The sequence below is a fragment of the Anolis sagrei genome, chromosome 6 (genome assembly GCF_037176765.1).
Source record: "Anolis sagrei isolate rAnoSag1 chromosome 6, rAnoSag1.mat, whole genome shotgun sequence".
Lineage (NCBI taxonomy): Eukaryota > Metazoa > Chordata > Lepidosauria > Squamata > Dactyloidae > Anolis > Anolis sagrei.
In genome coordinates this window covers 81,818,228-81,838,666 of record NC_090026.1, presented here as the reverse complement: position 1 = coordinate 81,838,666, position 20,439 = coordinate 81,818,228, and the positions used below count along the sequence as shown (strand labels likewise).

At 39.0% G+C, this 20,439-nt stretch overlaps 1 protein-coding gene across 3 annotated transcripts in view; it reads right to left on the bottom strand.

Moving 5' to 3' along the window:
• Positions 1 to 20,439, bottom strand: part of OSBPL10 (oxysterol binding protein like 10) — a 96,682-nt gene that overhangs the window by 42,789 nt on the left and 33,454 nt on the right. For 2 of the 3 annotated variants that reach the window (XM_060781874.2, XM_060781872.2), the window contains exons 4-6: positions 18,911 to 19,102; positions 14,577 to 14,787; positions 8,618 to 8,769 (exon numbers count right to left, since the gene is read on the bottom strand). In XM_060781874.2, the coding sequence (XP_060637857.2) occupies positions 8,618 to 8,769; positions 14,577 to 14,787; positions 18,911 to 19,102 (555 nt within the window). The remainder of the gene's footprint in view (positions 1 to 8,617; positions 8,770 to 14,576; positions 14,788 to 18,910; positions 19,103 to 20,439) is intronic. The other variant, XM_060781873.2, reaches the window with a different exon arrangement.

Below are 20,439 nucleotides of genomic sequence, written 5' to 3'. Positions count from 1 at the left end.
GGAGAAAGGGCAAGGATGCATTTAACTGAGTAAATATCCATGAAGCACTACCAAAAATTAATGGAAAAAGGCAAGCTCCTGCTTGCACTTGGGAGAAACCTAAAAACTAAATCAATTCTCAGAATCAACTGAATATACATCTCATTTTTTTCACAGCAAAAGCAGGTGAGGGCTTAGTTCACCCTGGGGAAGAAAAGTTTGAACACATCATAAACAGTGTTGAAAAATCAATCTAAGGCAGTGGCTATCAACCTTCCTGACCTTGAGTTTTGGAGCTGTAGTTCACCTACATCCAGAGAGCACTGTGGACTCAAACAATGATGGATCTGGCACACACATGGCACAAATATTCAGTATGCCCAAATGTGAACACTGATGGAGTTTGGGGAAAACAGTCCTTGACCTTTGGGGGTTGTAGTTGCTGGGATTTATAGTTCGCCTACAATCAAAGAGCCTTCTGAACCCCATCAATGATAGAATTGGGACAAACTTCCCACACAAAACCCCCATGACCAACAGAAAAGACTGTATTTTCTGACGGTCTTTGGAGACACCTCTGACACCTCCCCCCCCCCACAACCCCCCTAGGGGACCCGACCTCCAGGTTGAGAAATGCTGATCTAAGGTGATGATGAATTGAACAATGAGGGTGGAGAAGATATCACTGAAGGAAATATTATGGTGTACTTCTTCTACTAAATTCTGGACTCTTTAGAAAATATAATATTGCCTAACTTTCAGAATTCACAGAATCATAGAACTATCATGCTGGAAGGAATCCAAAGAGCTAGGTTTTCCAATTCCCTGACACTATATGAATCTATGGCTATAATGATATTGAGAAAATTTATTTGAGGTGCTTTGAGCAATAGAATGCAAATTTTTGCAGAAAAATGCAATGAAATTATGTGTTAGTTTTACTCTAGTTTACAGGCTTGAAATGATAATGGGTTTCATTTGTTCACTGACCTCTAGAAAAATTCTGAAGTCTATAGAGGGGCAATATGCACATTTGCTCACTCATGTACAGAAAACAAGTTGATGGGGGAGAGAGAAGAGACAGGAGGAGAATATCCATTCATGCCAATGTTAGGAGGGTGTGTGGGTGTTTGCTCACTTGCATTAGAAGGGGGATTGGATGGAAGGAGTGCGTGCATGTGAAGGTGAAAGCATGTAATGTAAGTAGATCAATAGGTACTGCCTCAGTGGGGAGGTAAAAGAGTGCCCCATGCAGTCATGCAGACATGCTTGTAACATGATCAGAGAAGTTTATGGACATTTTTTCCATGGCATGGAAAAATGGAACAAGAACACCTCCTCATGGCTGAAGCTGAGCATCACCTCCAGACGATGGAAATAGAAGGGAACGTCTTTACCTCTGTCTGTGTATTGTATATCATTGTTTACTGTGTAAAAAGGCATTGAATGCTTGCCTTATATCTGTAAAATTGTAATCTACTCTAAGTCCCTCTGGGGAGATGAAGTGTGTTGTTGTTGTTGTTGTTGTTAAGACTGAGCCAGGGGCTGCTGTGAAAGGTTTTAGGTATGGGAATAGGTTTCTAATGGTTTTAACAGTTTTAACTGTTTTTCATAGTTTCAATGTTTAATCCTATTTTAATGTTCATGTGTTTTTTAGGTTTTAAATTTTGTATATTGTATTGTTTTTAGTATTAGGCGCTATGGGTTCTCTTTTTAGAAAGATAAAGCAGGACAGAAATAATAAGAATAGGAATATGTCAGCAGTAGTAACAACTGATACCGGTAAGACACCTTTCTGTCATTTTCCAATTTGGGAATCAGTTAACTGGACAATCTGAAGAAAGTGTAGTCTATACAGATGTATGACTTTTTATGAGGAAAAGAAAGGTTTATCTTTTGACAAATGGAACAATTTTGCACCCACACAGAATTAATTATCTTAAAATTCTTCAAATGAAAAGCTTGGTAGAACAGACACAAATAAAATAAATAACTTTTTTAAAAAAATTGGCTGATTTTGAGCAATTGGTTCTGGATATGGCTGACACCACCAAAGCAATGGTATCTAGACTGTATAACCTTTTCAATAAAATAATTAATACTGAAGGATTAAAAATGAGTGATGTCTCTTTCTAAATCCCTCGTCTTTTCCATCTTTGTTATTTCAAATCTTATTACTAAGACAATTAAGGCAAGGTATAGGAATAATAAAAGGATGATTCAGAAAATAATCATAGGCACAGACAAAACGTTGGGCTGACAGTTGCACTCATAATCAACTGAAAGACCTGTGTTATTTATTCTAGCCTTCCTAGCTAATTATAGTAACTCAGAAATGTTACTCCACGTTGTCTCAGCCTTCAAATCAGAATATTTCAGATGTACAGAGATCAAGCAGCACTACATTTCAGCAAACCCAGATCCTTGAACTATACTAATATCACAGTGGCACAGGTTATGGTTGAAAAGTTGTTCAGGTTTTTTGTTGTTTTTTTTGCAAAGGTTGAGATTTTATTTCATTTTTCTAAGCACAAATCCCTCCCTATTAAAAAAAACTTTAAGAGAACGGAATATGCATCAATACATCAATTATTGCAGTTTGACTCCATTTTGACCACCATAGTTTAATGGTCTGAAGTCATGGAATTTGTAGTTTAACATGTTTTTTTCTTTGTCAAAGAATGCTGCAACTCCCAAGATTCCATATCATTGGCTCATGGCCATTAAAGTGGGACCATACTGCTTTTTTTAGTGTCAGAAGTGACTTGAGAAACTACAATTCACTTCTGGTGTGAGAGAATTGGCCATCTGCAAGGACATTGCCCAGGGGATGCCCAAATGTTTTACCATCCTGTGGGAGGCTTCTCTCATGTCCCCATATGAGAAGCTGGAGCTGATAAGATGGGAGCTCACACCACTCCCTGGATTTGAACCGCTGACCTTTTGGTCAACAGTCCTGCCAGCACCCATTGTGTCAAGGTTTAACCCATTGCTCCATCTACATCAAAGATGAGATGTTTTATAATATTAGCAAAGCCTGCAGGACTACCCAAATGCTTTCCATATTTTATAGAATACAAAATATCAGTTTATCATGTAATATTAAATACCACTATTATCTTTAATAAGACACAACATTTGGGGAGGAAATAAATAAATAGTCATAGACAATTTGACTTCTTGGACTGAAAAATTGAACATATTACCTGAGTAACATCAGGTATTTATTAGAATCTGTATATCATTTAATAATAAATATGTTCCAATTCTTACAGATGTGAGGAAAATCCATTAATTCATTCACATGTGTGTGTTTAATGGTTTTGAAATATAGTTATCATGGCAGCACGTAGCCACTAGATGGTGCTGAGTGGCAATACTGCATGGAGTATTCTCTTGGTGCCACTTGTGAGGGCAGGAAAAAGGCGAACCAATAACAGAGAGTTGCACTGAAAGATGGCAAAAGGGAATGAAGACAGTGTGGACAACAGAAGACCAAAAGGGTCAAGAGGGAGGGCGGCTAAGGTCTGGAGGGTAGAAACATGAAGAAAGGTAGAAAGGATTCAAGTTATGGAACATGCAAACAAACAAAAACCCCAAGTAAATATATTCCTCTGGTTGGCATTAGTAGACTTTGTGATGTAAAAAGGCATTAAACAGAAATGGAGAGAGAGTTGGGGAGCATCGGATAAATAAGAGCGTCGGATAAGACGGAATGTCGGTTAACCGAGGGTCGGATGAGCGAGACTCTACTGTATTTTCAAGTCGTTTCTGACACAATAAAAAAATTAAGCAGAAATGTTGCTGATTTTGAAGAAACCAATAAAACTTGTGAAAATGAAAGCGTTGTTATAATGAAGCCATTGTATTGCCAGAACATTTTTTTAGTCATTGAGACACTAGTACCTTATACTGCACCTGGATAAAAATGTTATTTATTACATCTGAAGGATTTAATTTTGCCTGAGTCAAGATTGGGCAATAACGGTTAATTGCAGGTGCCACCTCATAAGCAACACTCATCATTTATGTAGCAGATCACAGGGAATAACTCAAGTTTGTTGGAACACTTCGCCCTCAATTCATAATTCAAGGTGGCCTTTCAAAAGGCAGAAAAACAGTTCCTTCTGTTTACACATAGCATTTCCTGCTTTCACTGCACAAGAAAGTAAACAATAAAGGGAAATATTAGGTGATCTCTCTCATTCTTCCTCAACATATCTACTGATCTTAGGTCTGACCACTGTCAATAACTCAGTTGTGCATGTATAAGGTGGACATCCTACATATTTGAACAAATGCACTTAATTAATTTTACCTACGAATTGATATTTGCATCCATCTTCCTATCTGTTTTGTCTATGCCTTCCTTTTCAACACAGAACTTCCACCCATAACCACAATATTATTTATTTTGAAATAAAAAAGAAAGGACAGTTTCTATCCAGTACTGAAGGCAAAGAATATTCCAACCATAAAACAATACATTCAGGGAGGAAATCATCCTTGAAATGTAGATGCACTGATTTCCCATGATGCAAAGCTACATTTTTGTCATTATTTCTAGGTAGTGTTTTTCTTCACATGCCATAGACTTCTCAATGAATTCATTTTTGGCAAAGAAAAACTAGCATTCATGTCGATAATTTGAACTCCCAGGAATGTCAACAATACTGGCCTTAAAGACCTTGCTGAGGGTAAGAAACCAGTCCGGATTACAAATCTCACATATGAAATGAATATTTGTTTCTAGGTTTTAAAAAAACACCGTTCACTATATGCCTCACTAAACCCACCCTACCGACCAGTTTTCCACCAGATGGTAGACATGAGAAGTGTTATGATTACCGTTTCCAGAAACCACCAGCCAGTTATGGATGTAGACAAAATTGTTTGTTGTTGTTGTATACTTCTGTATACCTCTGACATACAGGAAAAACATATCACAAAGTTTTCTTTGCAAGATTTCTTCAGAGGCCATTGTCTTCCTCTATGACCTGCTCAAGGGGGAAATGGACTCTGAACCAATCTCGCAAAGAAAACTGTGATATCTTCTATGGCAGTGGTTCTCAACCTGTGGGTCCCCAGATGTTTTGGCCTTCAACTCCCAGAAATCCTAACAGCTGGTAAACTGTCTGGGATTTCTGGGAATTGTAGGCCAAAATGCCTGGGGACCCACAGATTGAGAACCATTGATCTAAGGCAAATTGGTGATTTGGTCTCTCAGGATGACAGTCTAATGCTCAAGTTATCAGTTAAAATAATACCATAAATACAAAAGGGAGGCAAGCAATGGATTCAGAGAAACCCAACATTTTTCAAAGAATTGAAGAAAAACCTTAAAAATGAAACTCCAAAAAAGAGATTAAAAACAAGACAGAAGTCAATAAAAACTAGTCATATTAATTCTAGTTGTGTCTGACTCTGGGGGGCGGTGCTCATCTCAATTTCTAAGCCAAAGAGCCGGTGTTATGTGGCCAGCATGACTGCATGGACCGCTTTTACCTTCCTGCCAAAGCGATACCTATTAATCTACTCACATTTGTATGTTTTCGAACTGCTAAGTTGGCAGAAGCTGGGGCTAACAGCAGGAGCTCACCCCGCTCCCTGGATTTGAACTGCCAAACAGCAAGTTCAGCAGCTCAGTGGTTTAACCTGCTTTGCCACTAGGGGCTCCACAGATGTCACTATTCATACTGTTAACAGAGTATTAACCTTGAGGAGGTGAGCCAAGAAAGAGAAAGATAGGGGAAGGTTGACATGGAATACATATCCTTAAGAGGACATGATGGGTCAGCTGGCGTTATGGAAAAAGCTCTTCATACAAGCAAGGTGTTGCAAGCCTCACTCAAATGTTAATCCTAAGAGCTGAACAACGTATGAAGGAAGAAATCTTTCCACAGGTTTCAAAATATTTGACATCAACCACTTTGGGCAACTGAGACATCAGTATGGATTTTAATAAATGAAACCAACAGCTGTAGAGATTTCACATTTTGTTTAACGTCAATACGGGGATGGGGGTGGTGTTGTCATAGCAGCTTCAGGAAGTAACACAGAGCTAGAAAAATATCATGGGGCTCCTAATATCAATCCTCTGATCAAATTATGAGCCTCCACCAGCTGTTTGTGTACTTATTTAAATTTTTTTGCTACTTTTCCAGCTGCTCAAAAGTTGCTTACAGCAAACCAAATGTTTTTATGTCAGGATACCCCATCAAAGAGCTCTGATATCACACCTGTTTCAGTCATTATAATAGAAAAATGATTAAAAGGTATTAGGTTGACTATAAATAAAAGAGTATTACGAATCATTTAGCTTGCTGTCATCACAGGAAGACAAAACTGAAGAAACACCTTGGATTGAATAGAAAATAAAGTGACGCTCATGGAGAAATGCTGGAGAAAATAGAAGGGAGGAGATTTCTTTTAACAGTAGATAAAAGGCCCTTCATCCCAACTACCACTGCTCTGGCCTCGGAGGAAAAACCAAGCAGCAGTGTATATGGGACTTAATCCACCTCCTTACTGCCACCCCCTTTTCCTTCTCTATAGCATCTTATTTAGATTGTAAGCTTGAAGGCAAATTAATCATTTGGAAGCCGCTATAATAATATTTGTGATTGAAGAACAGGGTATAAATATTCCGAATGAATAAATATAGGAAAACATTATACCAATTCCGTAGACAAAATTATCAAATCTCAACAAAGATTTGAAAAGAATCAACAAAGCAGAACAGCATACACTTCTGACTAAGATTACACCAAAGAGCCTCCAACTGTTAAATCAACATATGTTCTCCTGCAGTTAACTAATATCCTCCAAGTGCCTTTAATATAGGCACTATAGAAGATCATCGTAAAACAGCAGAAGTGGTCTGCAAGCCTTTGGTGACTGGTCCACAGCAAATTTCTAGGACACCAAAACATATGCAAATTATACATATGCAACAACAATATATATGCAACAATAATATGGCACAATCATCATGCCAGTCCCTGGAATACTGGAGATACTGGAATACTAGGGGCAGGGGGCAAATGGTATAAGACACTTAATTGCCTATGCTCCCATCTTCTTAAACTAAAGTCTGACATCCTGGTGATGGCAGTCTTTGTTTGTATGTGTGTATGGTCATTGTGAAGGAAATACAGGGTGAGGCAGCATAGAAAAATATCTATGCTGAATGCGCGCCATTCAGTTGATTGAAGACATAGCGGAGCGCTAGTGGTCTCGTTCGAGAGGCAGGAGTATAAAGTTTTGTCCTGGCACAGTTCAGTTGCCATCATGCGTTGGAACAGTGAGGAGCATGCTTTTGCTGTTGAGGCCTACTTTTCGAGTGGATTTGGAGTGGCAGGCCCGCTTTCCAGATTTGGACCCTTGTGATTTTTCCTATGGGGTTTTTTGAAATCCTGTGTTTACATGAATCATCCAAGGACCCTACAAGATTTGAAGACCAACATCCAGGAAGAAATTGCCAACATAACACCTGCTATGCTGGCAAGAGTCATGACAAACGCCAGAAATCGGTTTACTCAGTGTATGGAGAATGGGGGACATCACTTACCTAATTTGATCTTCAAAACTACGTAAAACAAAACTTTAGGTATGTGCCTACATTATAAAAAAATTCTGATTCATACAATGGGTTTTATTAAGTTTTGAAAAAAGGAAGTTATGCTGCCTCACCCTGTACTTCCTATGGAGCCACAGTAGTACAGCGGGTTAAACTGCTAGCTGCAGGAAAGCTGCTGACCAGAAGATTGGCAGTTTAAGGCAGCGAGTCGGGGTGAGCTCTCCACTGTCAGCTTTAGCTTCTCCCAACCTTGCAATTCAAAAGCATGCAATGTGAGTAGATCAATAGGTACCGCCTCGGCAAGAAGGTCAAGGGGCGTCCCATACAGATATGCAGACATGCAAGAAACACAATTGAAGATGTCTATAGACAACAGGCTCCTTGGCATGGAAAAATGGAAGAAGAGCACCTCCCCATGGCCAGAGTTGAGCACTGCTTCCAGATGCCAGAGATGGAAAAAGGGGAAGGCCTTTGTCTGTGTTCCATGTCTCTGTGTCAAAGACATTGAATGTTTGCCTCATATGTATATTGTAATCCACTCTCAATCCCTCAGTAGAGATAAAGCCGAATATAAATAAAGTGTATTATTATTCCTTTCTCATGCAATGACTGACACCCTCTCTCTCCAACTGTAAGATCACAGACAGTCAATCTGCTACCACCCCATCTCTAAATGCTGAATTGCAGCCACTGGCTTAAAATACAGGCTTTATAAGAAGGCATTAAAGAATACACATGTCAAACTTCACGACTGAGAGATTTTAAAACAATAGTATACAAAAGCTAGAAACAAAATAAATACACATATTTCAGAGCCTTGGAAGGCATAAATGTGATCTGACAACTGATGGAAGTAATCTCATCTTCTTTAGCAGCTTACAAACTTGCATTTACATATATAAGCCATATAAACTAGATTACATAGACAAAAGGAAACCTAAGCAGAATTTCAATGTAATTACAATAATGTTGCCATTAGCCATGGACTAAATCCATGTGAGATGCATCATAACAAAGAAATGCTAATAAAATTGTTTATTGTAGGCATAGCGCACTCACCTCTTCAGTTGTCTGCATTTGTTCATCCTGTGCTGTACCTGGTACTATCGACCATGTCAGATTGGTACTGGAGGCTGTCAAAGAACTAAGAGCACCATTTTTCAGTGGCTCTGTGGAATTTGACTTTGGGCCATGCCATCCTAGAATGTTTTCTGCAATGGGGGAAAACTGAAGTTAACTGAAAGATCTTGATGTCAGTCGGTGTATGTGTCAACTATCCACTTTGGCAGGAGATCCAACCAAGCCTAGGGCCTAAACGAAACAACTTTCTCTCTAAAAGAAATGCATAGTTCAAACCTAGTTGTATCCTTCCATGAAAATGGGGCAACCCAGAAGGTTAATAGATTTATGGGGAAAGAGGGATATTGCAATGTCACATGCCCCCCAATATCTCATTTTCCCCTTAGCCTGTAAACCTAAGGGACTAAGACACTGAGAAATTGCTACATCTTTTCCAAGATGAGCCATTTTCTTACTACATCTACCCATCAATCTACTATATCACAGCAATAGTCATGAACATAGTTCTTTTTTTATTGGTCTAAACCAGGTATGGGCAAACTTCAGCCCTCCTGGTGTTTTGGACTTCAACTCCCACAATTCCTAACAGCCTACTGGCTGTTAGGAATTGTGGGAGTTGAAGTCCAAAACACCGGGAGGGCCGAAGTTTGCCCATACCTGGTATAAACTGTAGCTCCATTTTTAAGAACAACACCCCCAGCAGAGAAGCTGCTTCACCGGATGCAATGAATAAGGTTGACACAATTTCCATCTTTTATACAATACATAGGTGGCAAACAACTGGGATTTTTAGAGATTGAAATAAAAAAAGCCCACAAATTAGAAGTAAGGAATTTAACATCCATAACAACTGTCAAAGTAACAGACTAGAAATACTTAAGTACAAAGATATAATGTTCTAGTTCAGAAGTAATATAACAAGTAAGGAAATGCTACTTTATTGCTATAATGAGTGACATTTTCTAATTAATTCTGAAACTTATATTTAAAGTAACAGAAAAAAGACAATCATTCCTTCAAACGCAGTCACCAAGACTGAAACAAATTATATCTCAAAGGTTACTTTCCAAGTTCTGCCACAAATTATGGCAACAGAGATAATCTTTTATTCAAATGTGCTATTGTAAAAACTCCCTCAAAATTATGTTGTCAAGAGTTTTCCAAATAACTCGGTCTGGAAAACATCTTAAAGGTCCAGCATTAAAACTACAAGAACCTGAGCAACTGGGTATCTCTAAATTTTTCAATGCAATTGCAAGATAATTATAACAGCAGCTGCTGCAACAGCTAAAATACCTGCTTGGATAAAAACTTGAGGCAAAAGGACTTTCAGATTTTAAAGAAAAAATGAAGCCATTTAATTTCATTTGGGTGAACAAAGAACGAAGAATTTCAGGAGTGCCTGTGGCATTTTATATAAGCTAAAGGCATTGCATATGACTGAAGTAATACCAATGACTTTAGGATATTTGTGTCCTCAGGTTAATGATTCAGAAAACTATTTTTTTTAAAAAAAATTCAGAAGGTTCTAGTTTTCAGGGCTGTAGCAAAATTATACTTAAATTCAACGCAGGAGTATGCTAACTTCTTACTGGGAAGTATTAGTCATACAAGTGGTGCTATATTTGGTTCTATTGGTAGAAGCTTTGGCTCCATTAAGAACCATACTCCAGAAGGTTGGAGGGTGTATCTTCTATTACATCTTTTTTCAGATTTTGGAAATCGGAACGGACAATACCATTTCTTTAGTGGAGCCATTTACATTGCATTCTAGTAAAGGTAATGATTTCCCCTTGACATTAAGTCTAGCCATGTCCAACTCTGGGGGGTGGTGCTCATCTCCATTTCTAAGCCAAAGAGCCAGCATTGTGAGTAGACACCTCCAAGGTCATGTGGCCGGCATAACTGCATGGAGTGTCATTACCTTCCTGCCAGAGCGGTACCTATTGATCTACTCACAATTTCATGTTTTCGAACTGTTAGGTTGGCAGAAGCTGGGGCTAACAGTGGGAGCTCACCCTGCTCCCCAGATTTGAACAGCAAGTTTAGCAAGCCACTATGCCAACGGGGTTCCTAAGTTAGTTTCTTTATAACTACCAAATTTTTCCATTCTAAGATGCCATTGATTGTAAGAGGCACACTAATTTCAGAATGACCAACAGAAAAAAAAATCTTTATATAAACACCTACAAGTCTTAGACACCCTTCATTTTTAGAGATGCTCATATGGAGCACAAAGTGCATGCTAGAATCGAAGAAATACAATAGTATACTTCACAGAAGGGCTAAAACAGCCAAAAAACCAACAATATGTTGTTGTTTTTTAATTCAAGCACAGTATTTAGCTATCTGTGCATTCTGAAAGGCATTTGCTTACTATTAAAATTATCTTAACTCTAATTTTTCAAACAATCAAGTCTGGGAAAACCTACTAAACTCTAATAAAGTGCAGACATTTCAGAAACTGGACACCTGTGAATTTTCCAGACATGTGGCAATCACAGCAGCAGGCACAGCAAAAGATCTGCTTCAAGCAAGCAAGTAAAGGCATAGGGAAGCAAGTTGACGTTAAGTGTTTCTTTAAAAAAAAATACTTGAGCAGTTTCCACTCCACTTCTGAAGAGAGGCCAGGACTGTGTGACACCATGGAATTCTACTAACTCTTTCTGTTCGTGCTGAGTGATTGTGATGAAACAGAATTCCACAAGCGGGTCTTTTCTGCTCCTTGGTGACCTTTTCAGGTTAAGTTATTTCACATTTAAATCTACCATACAGCTTCTTACAAGCCATTTAACTCATGCCTCTGTGATGTTGCCTTTATGTTGAAAGGAAATCATCAGAAATCTGACTAAACAACATCATGCAGTCCATTTGTCTTCTTGGAGGAAGAGCACAGAAGATCTGCAACTTCAGTTGCCAAACTCACCTATTCAAATCAAAACCAGGGAAGCATCTGCATTGTAGAATTAATGCAGTTTGACACCATTTCAACTGCCATGGTTCATTCAATACTATGAAATCCTGAAAGCTGTAGTTTGGTAAGGTACCAGCCCTCTTTGGCAGAAAAGCTTTTATTTATTTATCGTACCAGAAGCAAACCGAGGGTACAGTTGTAATATATTTAAAAACCAGTAGTTGGCCACTTGGAGTGCCTCTGGTGTTGCTCTGAGCAGGTCCTCCATAGTGCATGTGGCAGGGCTCAGACTGCATTGTAATAGGTGATCTGTGGCTTGCTCTTCTCCACAATCCACACACAGAAAAGACAAAAGGTATTGTAAAATTACAGCTTCCACGATTCCGTAACAAACTCTGTTGCTGTTTATTTCTGCCCAAGTACGGCTGGTGGGAACAAGAGGTGCTTCCCACCTCTGACCTACAACTCCCAGAAATCCCAGCAAGTTTACCAGTTGTTAAGATTTCTTGGAGTTAAAGGCCAAAACATCTGGGACCTGCAGGTTGAGAACCACTGTTCTAGGTCTTCCAGCATGATTCTAGGGTCAAATTCCCATGGATGCTGACAATATAATTACACTGGAGGACCTAGAGATTACTAGAAAGAACATTTTAACCTAATTCACAAAGCCAAACCCATAAATGTGGAGCACCACCTGAATGTATGAAACTGAGGGAAGGAGGAAGGAGGAAGAAAAGAATGAGGCAAAGATGTCCTTCAGTCGTTTTGCCTTTCACATTACAAGCCTAACTACACTTAGGTTGTAAAGGTAAAGGTTTCCCCTGACATTAAGTCTAGTCATGACTGACTCTAGGGGGTGGTGCTCATCTCCATTTCTAAGCCGAAGAGCCAGCATTGTCCATAGACACCTCCAAGGTCGTATGGTTGGCATGACTGCATAGCATACCGTTACCTTCCCGCTGAAGCAGTACCTATTGATCTACTCACATTTGCATGTTTTCGAACTGCTATGTTGGCAGAAGCTGGGGCTAACAGCAGGAGCTCACCCCACTCTCCAGATTCAAACCACTGACCTTTCAGTCAGCAAGTTCAGCAGCTCACCGGTTGAACCTGCTATGCCACTACAGGGCCTACACTTACTTACCCAGAAGTAAACTCTACTGATCTCAGTGGTACTTCTGTGTAAACAAGTAAACAATTGCTCTGTTAAAAATTCAAAGACAGAAGGGCTTCTGCACATATTTAGAACCTACTGATCCTCATATCCATTTTTTAAAATAGAAGCAATTACTTTCTTGGAAGAAAGGTAGCTCAGTTGTCCTTACAAGTCTATCCCTGAGTCAAATCATTATTGACTGTTTTGCAGATGAGGTATCACAAAGCGTTGAAAACAATTTTAGAGACCAAAAGCAGTATTCCAAAATTTGTGAAATATCTGTTTCTTGAGAAAGTTATATTTTTTTTAACATCTGCATCATTTACAGTTTTTAAAGATACAAAAGCTCTGTGGTGAGCAAAGATGGCAAAGGAAATGGTTTAAAGAGGTAGTTAAATGCACTGCACTTAGTAGAAATTGTAGGAAGAAGAGACTACTTGGAAACAGCCCAATAGCCAGAGCAGAACTGTAGTAACCCATGTGAACTTGGTACAGGGTGAATTATTACTATAGTGAAAGAAGATAAAAACCAGAGAGAAAGAAAAGAACAGAGGACAGGGAGGAAAGAAATAGCATTGTGATGAAAGCCGAAGTGAAATTATTTTCCTTAGTCTATAATTATGCATTGTTATGCCAGTTTATGGCTTGCAAGGATCGAAAATGCTGTTGGGGAACACTATGGATGTCACCATGGCTTGAATTATTATATTGCTATAATGCCATATAATACTTCATGCAGAAAAGCTGGGTAGCTGGATGTAACCTTTGTGCAGCTAATGGAGTAAACATAACCACATGGCCACTTTCTCTTCCAGTAACTACTAGCAATATCAAAAACTTCTGGAATACCATATGTACTTGTGTATAAGTCTACCTCATGTATAAGTCAAGGGCTGGCTTTGGGGGCAAAATTCTGGATTCTGATATGACCTGTGGATAAGTTGAGAGTCAAACCAGGGGTTCTTGGATCCATGCTATGGAAAGGTGCTATCAGAACTTGTGCATAGGATAGTCACAAAGGCAGCACCAAGCCCTGGCAATGGCAGGAGGTGTTCCTGCTAGTTTGCTCACTCTGAAATTGGCAGCAAGCAGGTTTGTCAGGGACATGATGATTGGCCTTAACTCCCTTCCCACCTTCCACCAATACACCACAGCCTCATTTCCAAACCATGATCTACATTCCTGTCCCTCTCCTTCTGCTCCTTGCCATCTGTACGCTACCTTGCTGTAAAGTGGGAAAGGGAGTTAAAGTTTGGCACTGTTGCTGCTGATCACAGGTGGCAAACAGCTTCTGCAATATATGGTGAGCTGCAGCAATGATGCTCTCAGGAATGAACAAGCAGGAGCACCCACCACCATCAACCGCCATGTTCCTGGAGAAGCCACTGTTTACAGAATGGCAAACATTTTGAGGACAGGCTAGCAGTGATGGTGCTATTGTTCCTGAAGAAAGAAGCAGGAGTTCCTAACACAGCTGCCAATCACCATGCCCCTGTATATTAAAAACATATGTATTGGATTCATGGTTAGTTAAATCCGCAGATGCAGCATCTGTGGATACAGTATGCACACTGCATGGCTTTTCTTTGAGCATTTATTTCCCAGGATTCAAAGTTTGATAAGCAGGCCCATATTTTATAAGATTATTCTTCACTAAGACTACTTCATAAAACCACTCATATTTTAAAATCAAGATTAAAAGATCACTGGATTAGTTCATGACTCACTCAAAGAGACTTCACAGATATGCCACTGCCTCCACTCCTTACATTTTGGCTAAAGCCACATGAAACCTGTATATTGTTTTTAGGGAAAGCGTGAGATGATTATACTATTTTCCTACCGAAAATCAAGCCAGCACTGCTCACCTGAAGGCAATGTCCTGTTACTATGCGGGCTCACTTGGTTTATGCTCTGTTGTAGCAAATGCAGGCATTCTCCAAGGCAGCAGAGGGCGGCGGCAGAGGTAGCTTTTAATAGCAGTAAGTCTTGATCCAAGGCAGAAAGAGGACCAGAACCTGGGAGGGATTCAATGGCTTGCACAAGGTTCTTTTGTTGTCCCTCCACTTGGCTCATGATCTGCAAGTGTATATATACATGCATATACATTTAAAAACACACACACATAAACTTGTTTCTATGCTTCCCTTGATATAGGTAATTTCAAACTTTCAAAATCTGGCTTTAAGAATGGTCTATCACAGCAGTTCTCAAACTGTGGGTCCCCAGATCTTTTGTCATTCAACTCCCAGAAATCCTAACAGCTGGTAAACTGGCAGGGATTTCTGGGAGTTGTAGGCCAAAACACCTGGGGACCCACAGGCTGAGAACCACTGGTCTATCAAAATATGGGCAGACAATGCCATTTATGTCAATCCTGTTCCACCATGGCACCCGAAGTACAAGAGACAAAACCTCAAACTCAAACTGCCAAGTTCTGCATCTCACCAAGGACTGCACTGTGCATAGTAGTACTAAGCATTAGGATTTAGAGGTCAAAAGGCTAAATGTAACTGCTAGCTCTACCTAGAGTAGACCTACTTATTCTACTGCTGAATAGTTAAGTCATCAGTTACATTAGTCTAGAAGATCCAGTAGGTCTAGTTTATATTCAATCCATAATATACAAATGTAGGCCTATAAATTTCATCATTATGACTTCATCTTGTACTTAAATGAACATATCCCATAATCAAAGGTTTTTATGGCTGGCATAACAAGAGAAGAGCAAAGGGCAAAACTTGTATAAATAAGTTACTTGCCCAATCTGTAGTACAGTATGTGCCAGCCCTAAATCTATAATGCATTGCATTATACAGAATGGTGTTCTAAGTTGATTTCAAAAATTCCATCTAAACTCTTCCCTTGATAGTGTGTTAATAATCAATAGTCTCATAAGTGCTCTGTCTCTTGTAACCAATCCTTCAACTGTGTTTACTTTAAGTCTTCAGAAATATTCCAAATAATTCCATAATTCCAACAACATGTCCTTCAATTTCAGTCCTTTGCCTAATATTTAAGTTTCCACTCTTAGGATTATGAATCTAATGATGAAAAGGAAATAATTCCTTCTTAACTATGTTTTTTTTTTAATCTCTGCATGTGTTTCCTAGGCAGTGGAAAAGCATGGAAGGAATCCACATTCAAACAGCATAATACTACAAACCATTAGAAATTACATTTTCAAAGCTTCTTTAATTATGTCTAGGCTTGAAAATCTAATACTTTGAGTGTTAAATCTCTAATCCTTTTGCAATGAAAAGTCAAAACGTGCTGAATGTAATATGCAATCAAAATAAATTCTAAAAGCATACTTGGAAACTATCATTATTGAAACACAGCAAGTGCAAAATATCCTTTGTAGCACTGGTTCCTGATAAAATTCCCCAAGCTGGTACCCCTAGTGTTTTAGACCGGGGCTTCTTAAAGTTTTCCACTCACAATCCCTTTTGGTCTAAGAAATTTTTACGTGACCCCAGGTGTATAGGTATATAAAGTAGTTAGGAAACAAATCAGCATTTCAGAACTTGCCAAAGAGGCTGCTTTTCCTTTTTTATGAAGTACAACGGAAGCATCTTCTGAAGAGTCCACTATAAATACTGCATAAGAGAGTCATATAAATATCTAAAACAGCCACTTTGGGACCCAAATGTTGAGCTAAGGCAGTGAGTCCCCAGGTGTTTTGGCCTACAGCTCCCAGAAATGCCAGCCAGTATACCAGCTGTTAGGATTTCTGGGAGTTGAAGGTCAAAACATCTAGGGACCCACAGGTTGAGAACCACTGAGCTAAGGAGACCCCAGTTCAAGAAACCCTGTTTTAGACTACAGTGTCCAGCGTTCTGAGCACTCAATATACATGATGGAGCATATGAAAGTTTCCATTCTAAATGTCTACAGAACATCACACAAGATGGGAGAGGGGTTGTAGCACTGTTAATGCTTGATGGACTTAAAATATAAACACACTAGCTGCGTATTATCTGTGCTTAAAACCAATACTCAAGTGTTTAAACTGCAAACCACTGCACGAATTAAAATTAAAATTCAAGCATGACAGTGCATGATAGAATGTTATTAGCAAATAGCCATTAATCCACCTAGTCTTGTGAAACATGGTACACTTTTCTCTGAAGAGACAAATTTAATATAGGATAGTAGTTATTACTAACCATAGTAAGAGCCACAGTATGACCCTCCCCCCATATCTGTGGGACTCATATCCGGGTTTCATTTATCCACATCTGACAAAATATATCTTCTCTAGACATTTTATGAGAAGATTATCACACTACCCTATTAAAAGTGATGTTATTCCACTTTAACTGCTATGGCTGCCTCCTGTGGAATCCTGGGATTTGCAGTTTAAGGAGGGGCCTTTACAATTCCGAGCCAGAGAAGTTCTGGACCTCACTAAACTACAAACCCTAGAATTCCACAGAATGCAGCCACAGCAGTTAATGTGGATTTAACAGTGTAATATGATAATCTCCTAAATACTCCTGCATGACTCTATGGTATTTTGGAGTTAGAAATCCTTCATTTCAATAGGTTTCACTCTTATCCTTGTTTTTGCATATTCACACGAGGTCAAGGAAAGTCGAGGAAAATATCCCTTATAGATACAAGGGTGCATACTATGTTGTGAGATTTCCCTCCTTCACTGTCTGAACACATAAGCTAAAATCTTTCTTCATTGGTCTCAGCAGTTTAAAACTACACTGTAACCATAGTCTGCAATCCAATTCCATTTATTTCATTTGTATCTGCTGTTCAGATCAATAGGCTGAAACTTCAAATAGGCTGAAAATGCTGTGTCCCTGAGCAAGACTGGGATATGACTAGGAATCCATACGTCTTGTATCCTCACTCTACACACTTCCATTGTGCTGTGTAACTACTCATGTCCATCAGCAAGGAATACAATTCCTTCCACAGTGGTGAGATACCACAAGGATGGTATCATCTTAAGCCAGTACTGTCAAGAGAAAACATAAAGCTTTCATCTCATATTGCTCTTTCAAATTGAAACAGGCCTTTAGGAGTCTGTTTTCTTAAAGCTTTCCTGTCTTGTCCTTCTTGATCAAAGCTTCTAAAATCTTTCTGCCCACTGAGAGAAGAGTCCAATTACAGCAGATGCATTTAATGGAAGGGCTTTCTGCTCCTAACTTCCAACCACAGAGAACATCCTGATTTTTAAATGCACAAGCTCATAAATATTTTCCGTCCAGCATTCTCACTAAAACACTAAAACAGTACTATCTTCAGTCCTTCACTGCTAGGATGACAATCGCTATGGAAATGGACTATGGACATGCTTGATGGAGTCAGATAAGGCCACCAGGTTGTTATTGAAACAGAAACTGATTTTAAGTAATGAATGTGATTTAATGTTATAAATGTATGTAATTATTGGATTTTATTATGTATTTTATTATGTGTGCATTGGAGGCATTGAATTGTTGCTGGCTGGAAGCCGCCCTGAGTCCCCGGTTAGAAGGGCAGGGTACAAATATCTGAAATAAATATCTGAAATAAATAAATAGAAGGAGATAATACCATCTCTGTCACCCTTTGTATGCAACTGAAGTTCTGGTAAATATTTTCCTACCATTGATACCTTCCAAATAAAGATTACCAGAGAAATCCATAGGAGTGTGTTAGGGCAACATGTTGACTTCTATTTGCAGCTAGAGCCAACAGGAAAAGACTGAGTATAATCCACTGATGGACCAGGAATATAAAATTAAAAGATTTTAATCTATCATTTATATACATTTCAGTCAACTCCCTACAGAGAGCTATAGAACAGCTGCAAAGTTACTATAGTTTATATAATAAATGTTACAGCAACAAAAGTTGAAATAGTTATCTTATGCTACAAAAGCATGCACGTGTTTGTTGTTCTTGTGTACCTTCAAAAAAAATTCCAGTTTATGGTCATCCTAAGGCTGTTCTATCATAGGATTTTCTTGGCAAGATTTATTCCAGGGGGGGGGGGGGGTTGCCTTTGCCTTTATCTGAATCTAAGTGTGTGTGACTTGCCCAATGTCACCAAGTTGATTTTCATGGCTAAGCAGGGATTCAAACCCTAGCTTTCAGAGTTATGTCAATATGATAGATACATCTATTTTTATAGTATAAAAAACTCTCAACAATTATATCTTGTGAGCACCAACAATAAAGCCCTCCATTCATCTCCTACCTCTCTGACTTCATGAAGCTGGCCAGGGCACTGGTTCTTGGCTCTTCGTGCTGCTGCAGGCGATTTGTGATGTGTAATGGTGACAACGGGTGGCCCACTCTGGTTCAGGTTTTTCTGAAAACTGGGAGATGTGGAGTTGATTGTTCCAAGAGGCAACAGAGATAAGCTTTTCATTCGTGAGGTTGGAGTGCTCTAGAACAACCAGAGGTTTTAGAAGTACAAGAAGATAATGGTATGAGAATAATACCCTCACAAATGATACTGAGATATTTTTTCTAGTGAAATCAGCTAAAACACTGCTGTTCATTTTAACAAACATTCAAAATAATGTATTGTCAAAGGCTTTCATGGCCAGAATCACTGGGTTGTTGTGAGTTTTCCGAGCTTTAGGGACATGTTCCAGCCCAGAACATACAGTCAGGCAAACTCAAAACAAACCATTCACAAAAATCTCTTCCTCTTTCTTCTCAGTCCAAGCCTAAACCTAGCCACAACCCATACCCCTGTTTAAGTCCTTCTTGCAGCAAAAGCATGGCCAGTGTCTACTGAATGTAAGACAAAAGAGTTTTAAAAGGCAATTCTTCCAACCTTTCTAACCCATATGAACTTCTATAGACAAGATCAAGTATATGGGAGAACGGAATGAGTCAACTCGATATTACTTCATTTATTCTAATTGTCTACAGTTGTTACCCCAGCATTCATTCACTCTTTCTCCTTCTCCTATCTAAAGATATACTCCTCAAGGTTTTATTACTTCAACTCAGATCAACCAACACCAAAGTTTTACCATGATCCATGACATTGCCACAACTACAGCATCTAACTTAAGAAATTATTTATCCATCTAATTCAATTGTTCTCAACCTGTGGGTCCCCAGGTGTTTTGGCCTACAACTCCCAGAAATCCCAGACAGTTTACCAGCTGTTAAGATTTCTGAGAGTTGGCCAAAATATTTGGGGACCCACAGGTTGAGAACCATTGATCTAGTTAATTCACCCTCCTATAACAGTAGCAAAAGTATTTGTAGCAACAGTAGTGACAGTAATAGTAATGCTTGATATTTACATAAAGCTTTAAAATATTCTAAATATTTCACATCCATCATTACCCGTTCAGCTGGTTAAGGCCAACTGGAGGGTAACGAAACAATGCACTGACAACAAGAAAGAGAGGTTTGTACTAATACACACACACAAAAGACCCGCACATCTAGAACAGTCATTTGAGGACAGGATGCTCAATAGATAGATAATTATTTCTCTATTGAAGGTACATGTGTGGAACACCCTATAATAAAAGGAAGATTGAACAGTAACTTCCTGTACTGCAGGCATGATCCTAACAGTCCCAGTTTGCAGTCTCCTTGCTGTATTTCAGAAGGAATTGAAGCTTCTGAGCAGTCTTTGAAGGAACCTTAATCATATATCACACTGATATACTCTGGGCATTAATAGAGCATATGCCTGTCATACAGGTGACCTCCAATTCTATCAAAAATGCTTATTCAAGCAGCCTTCCTAAATGT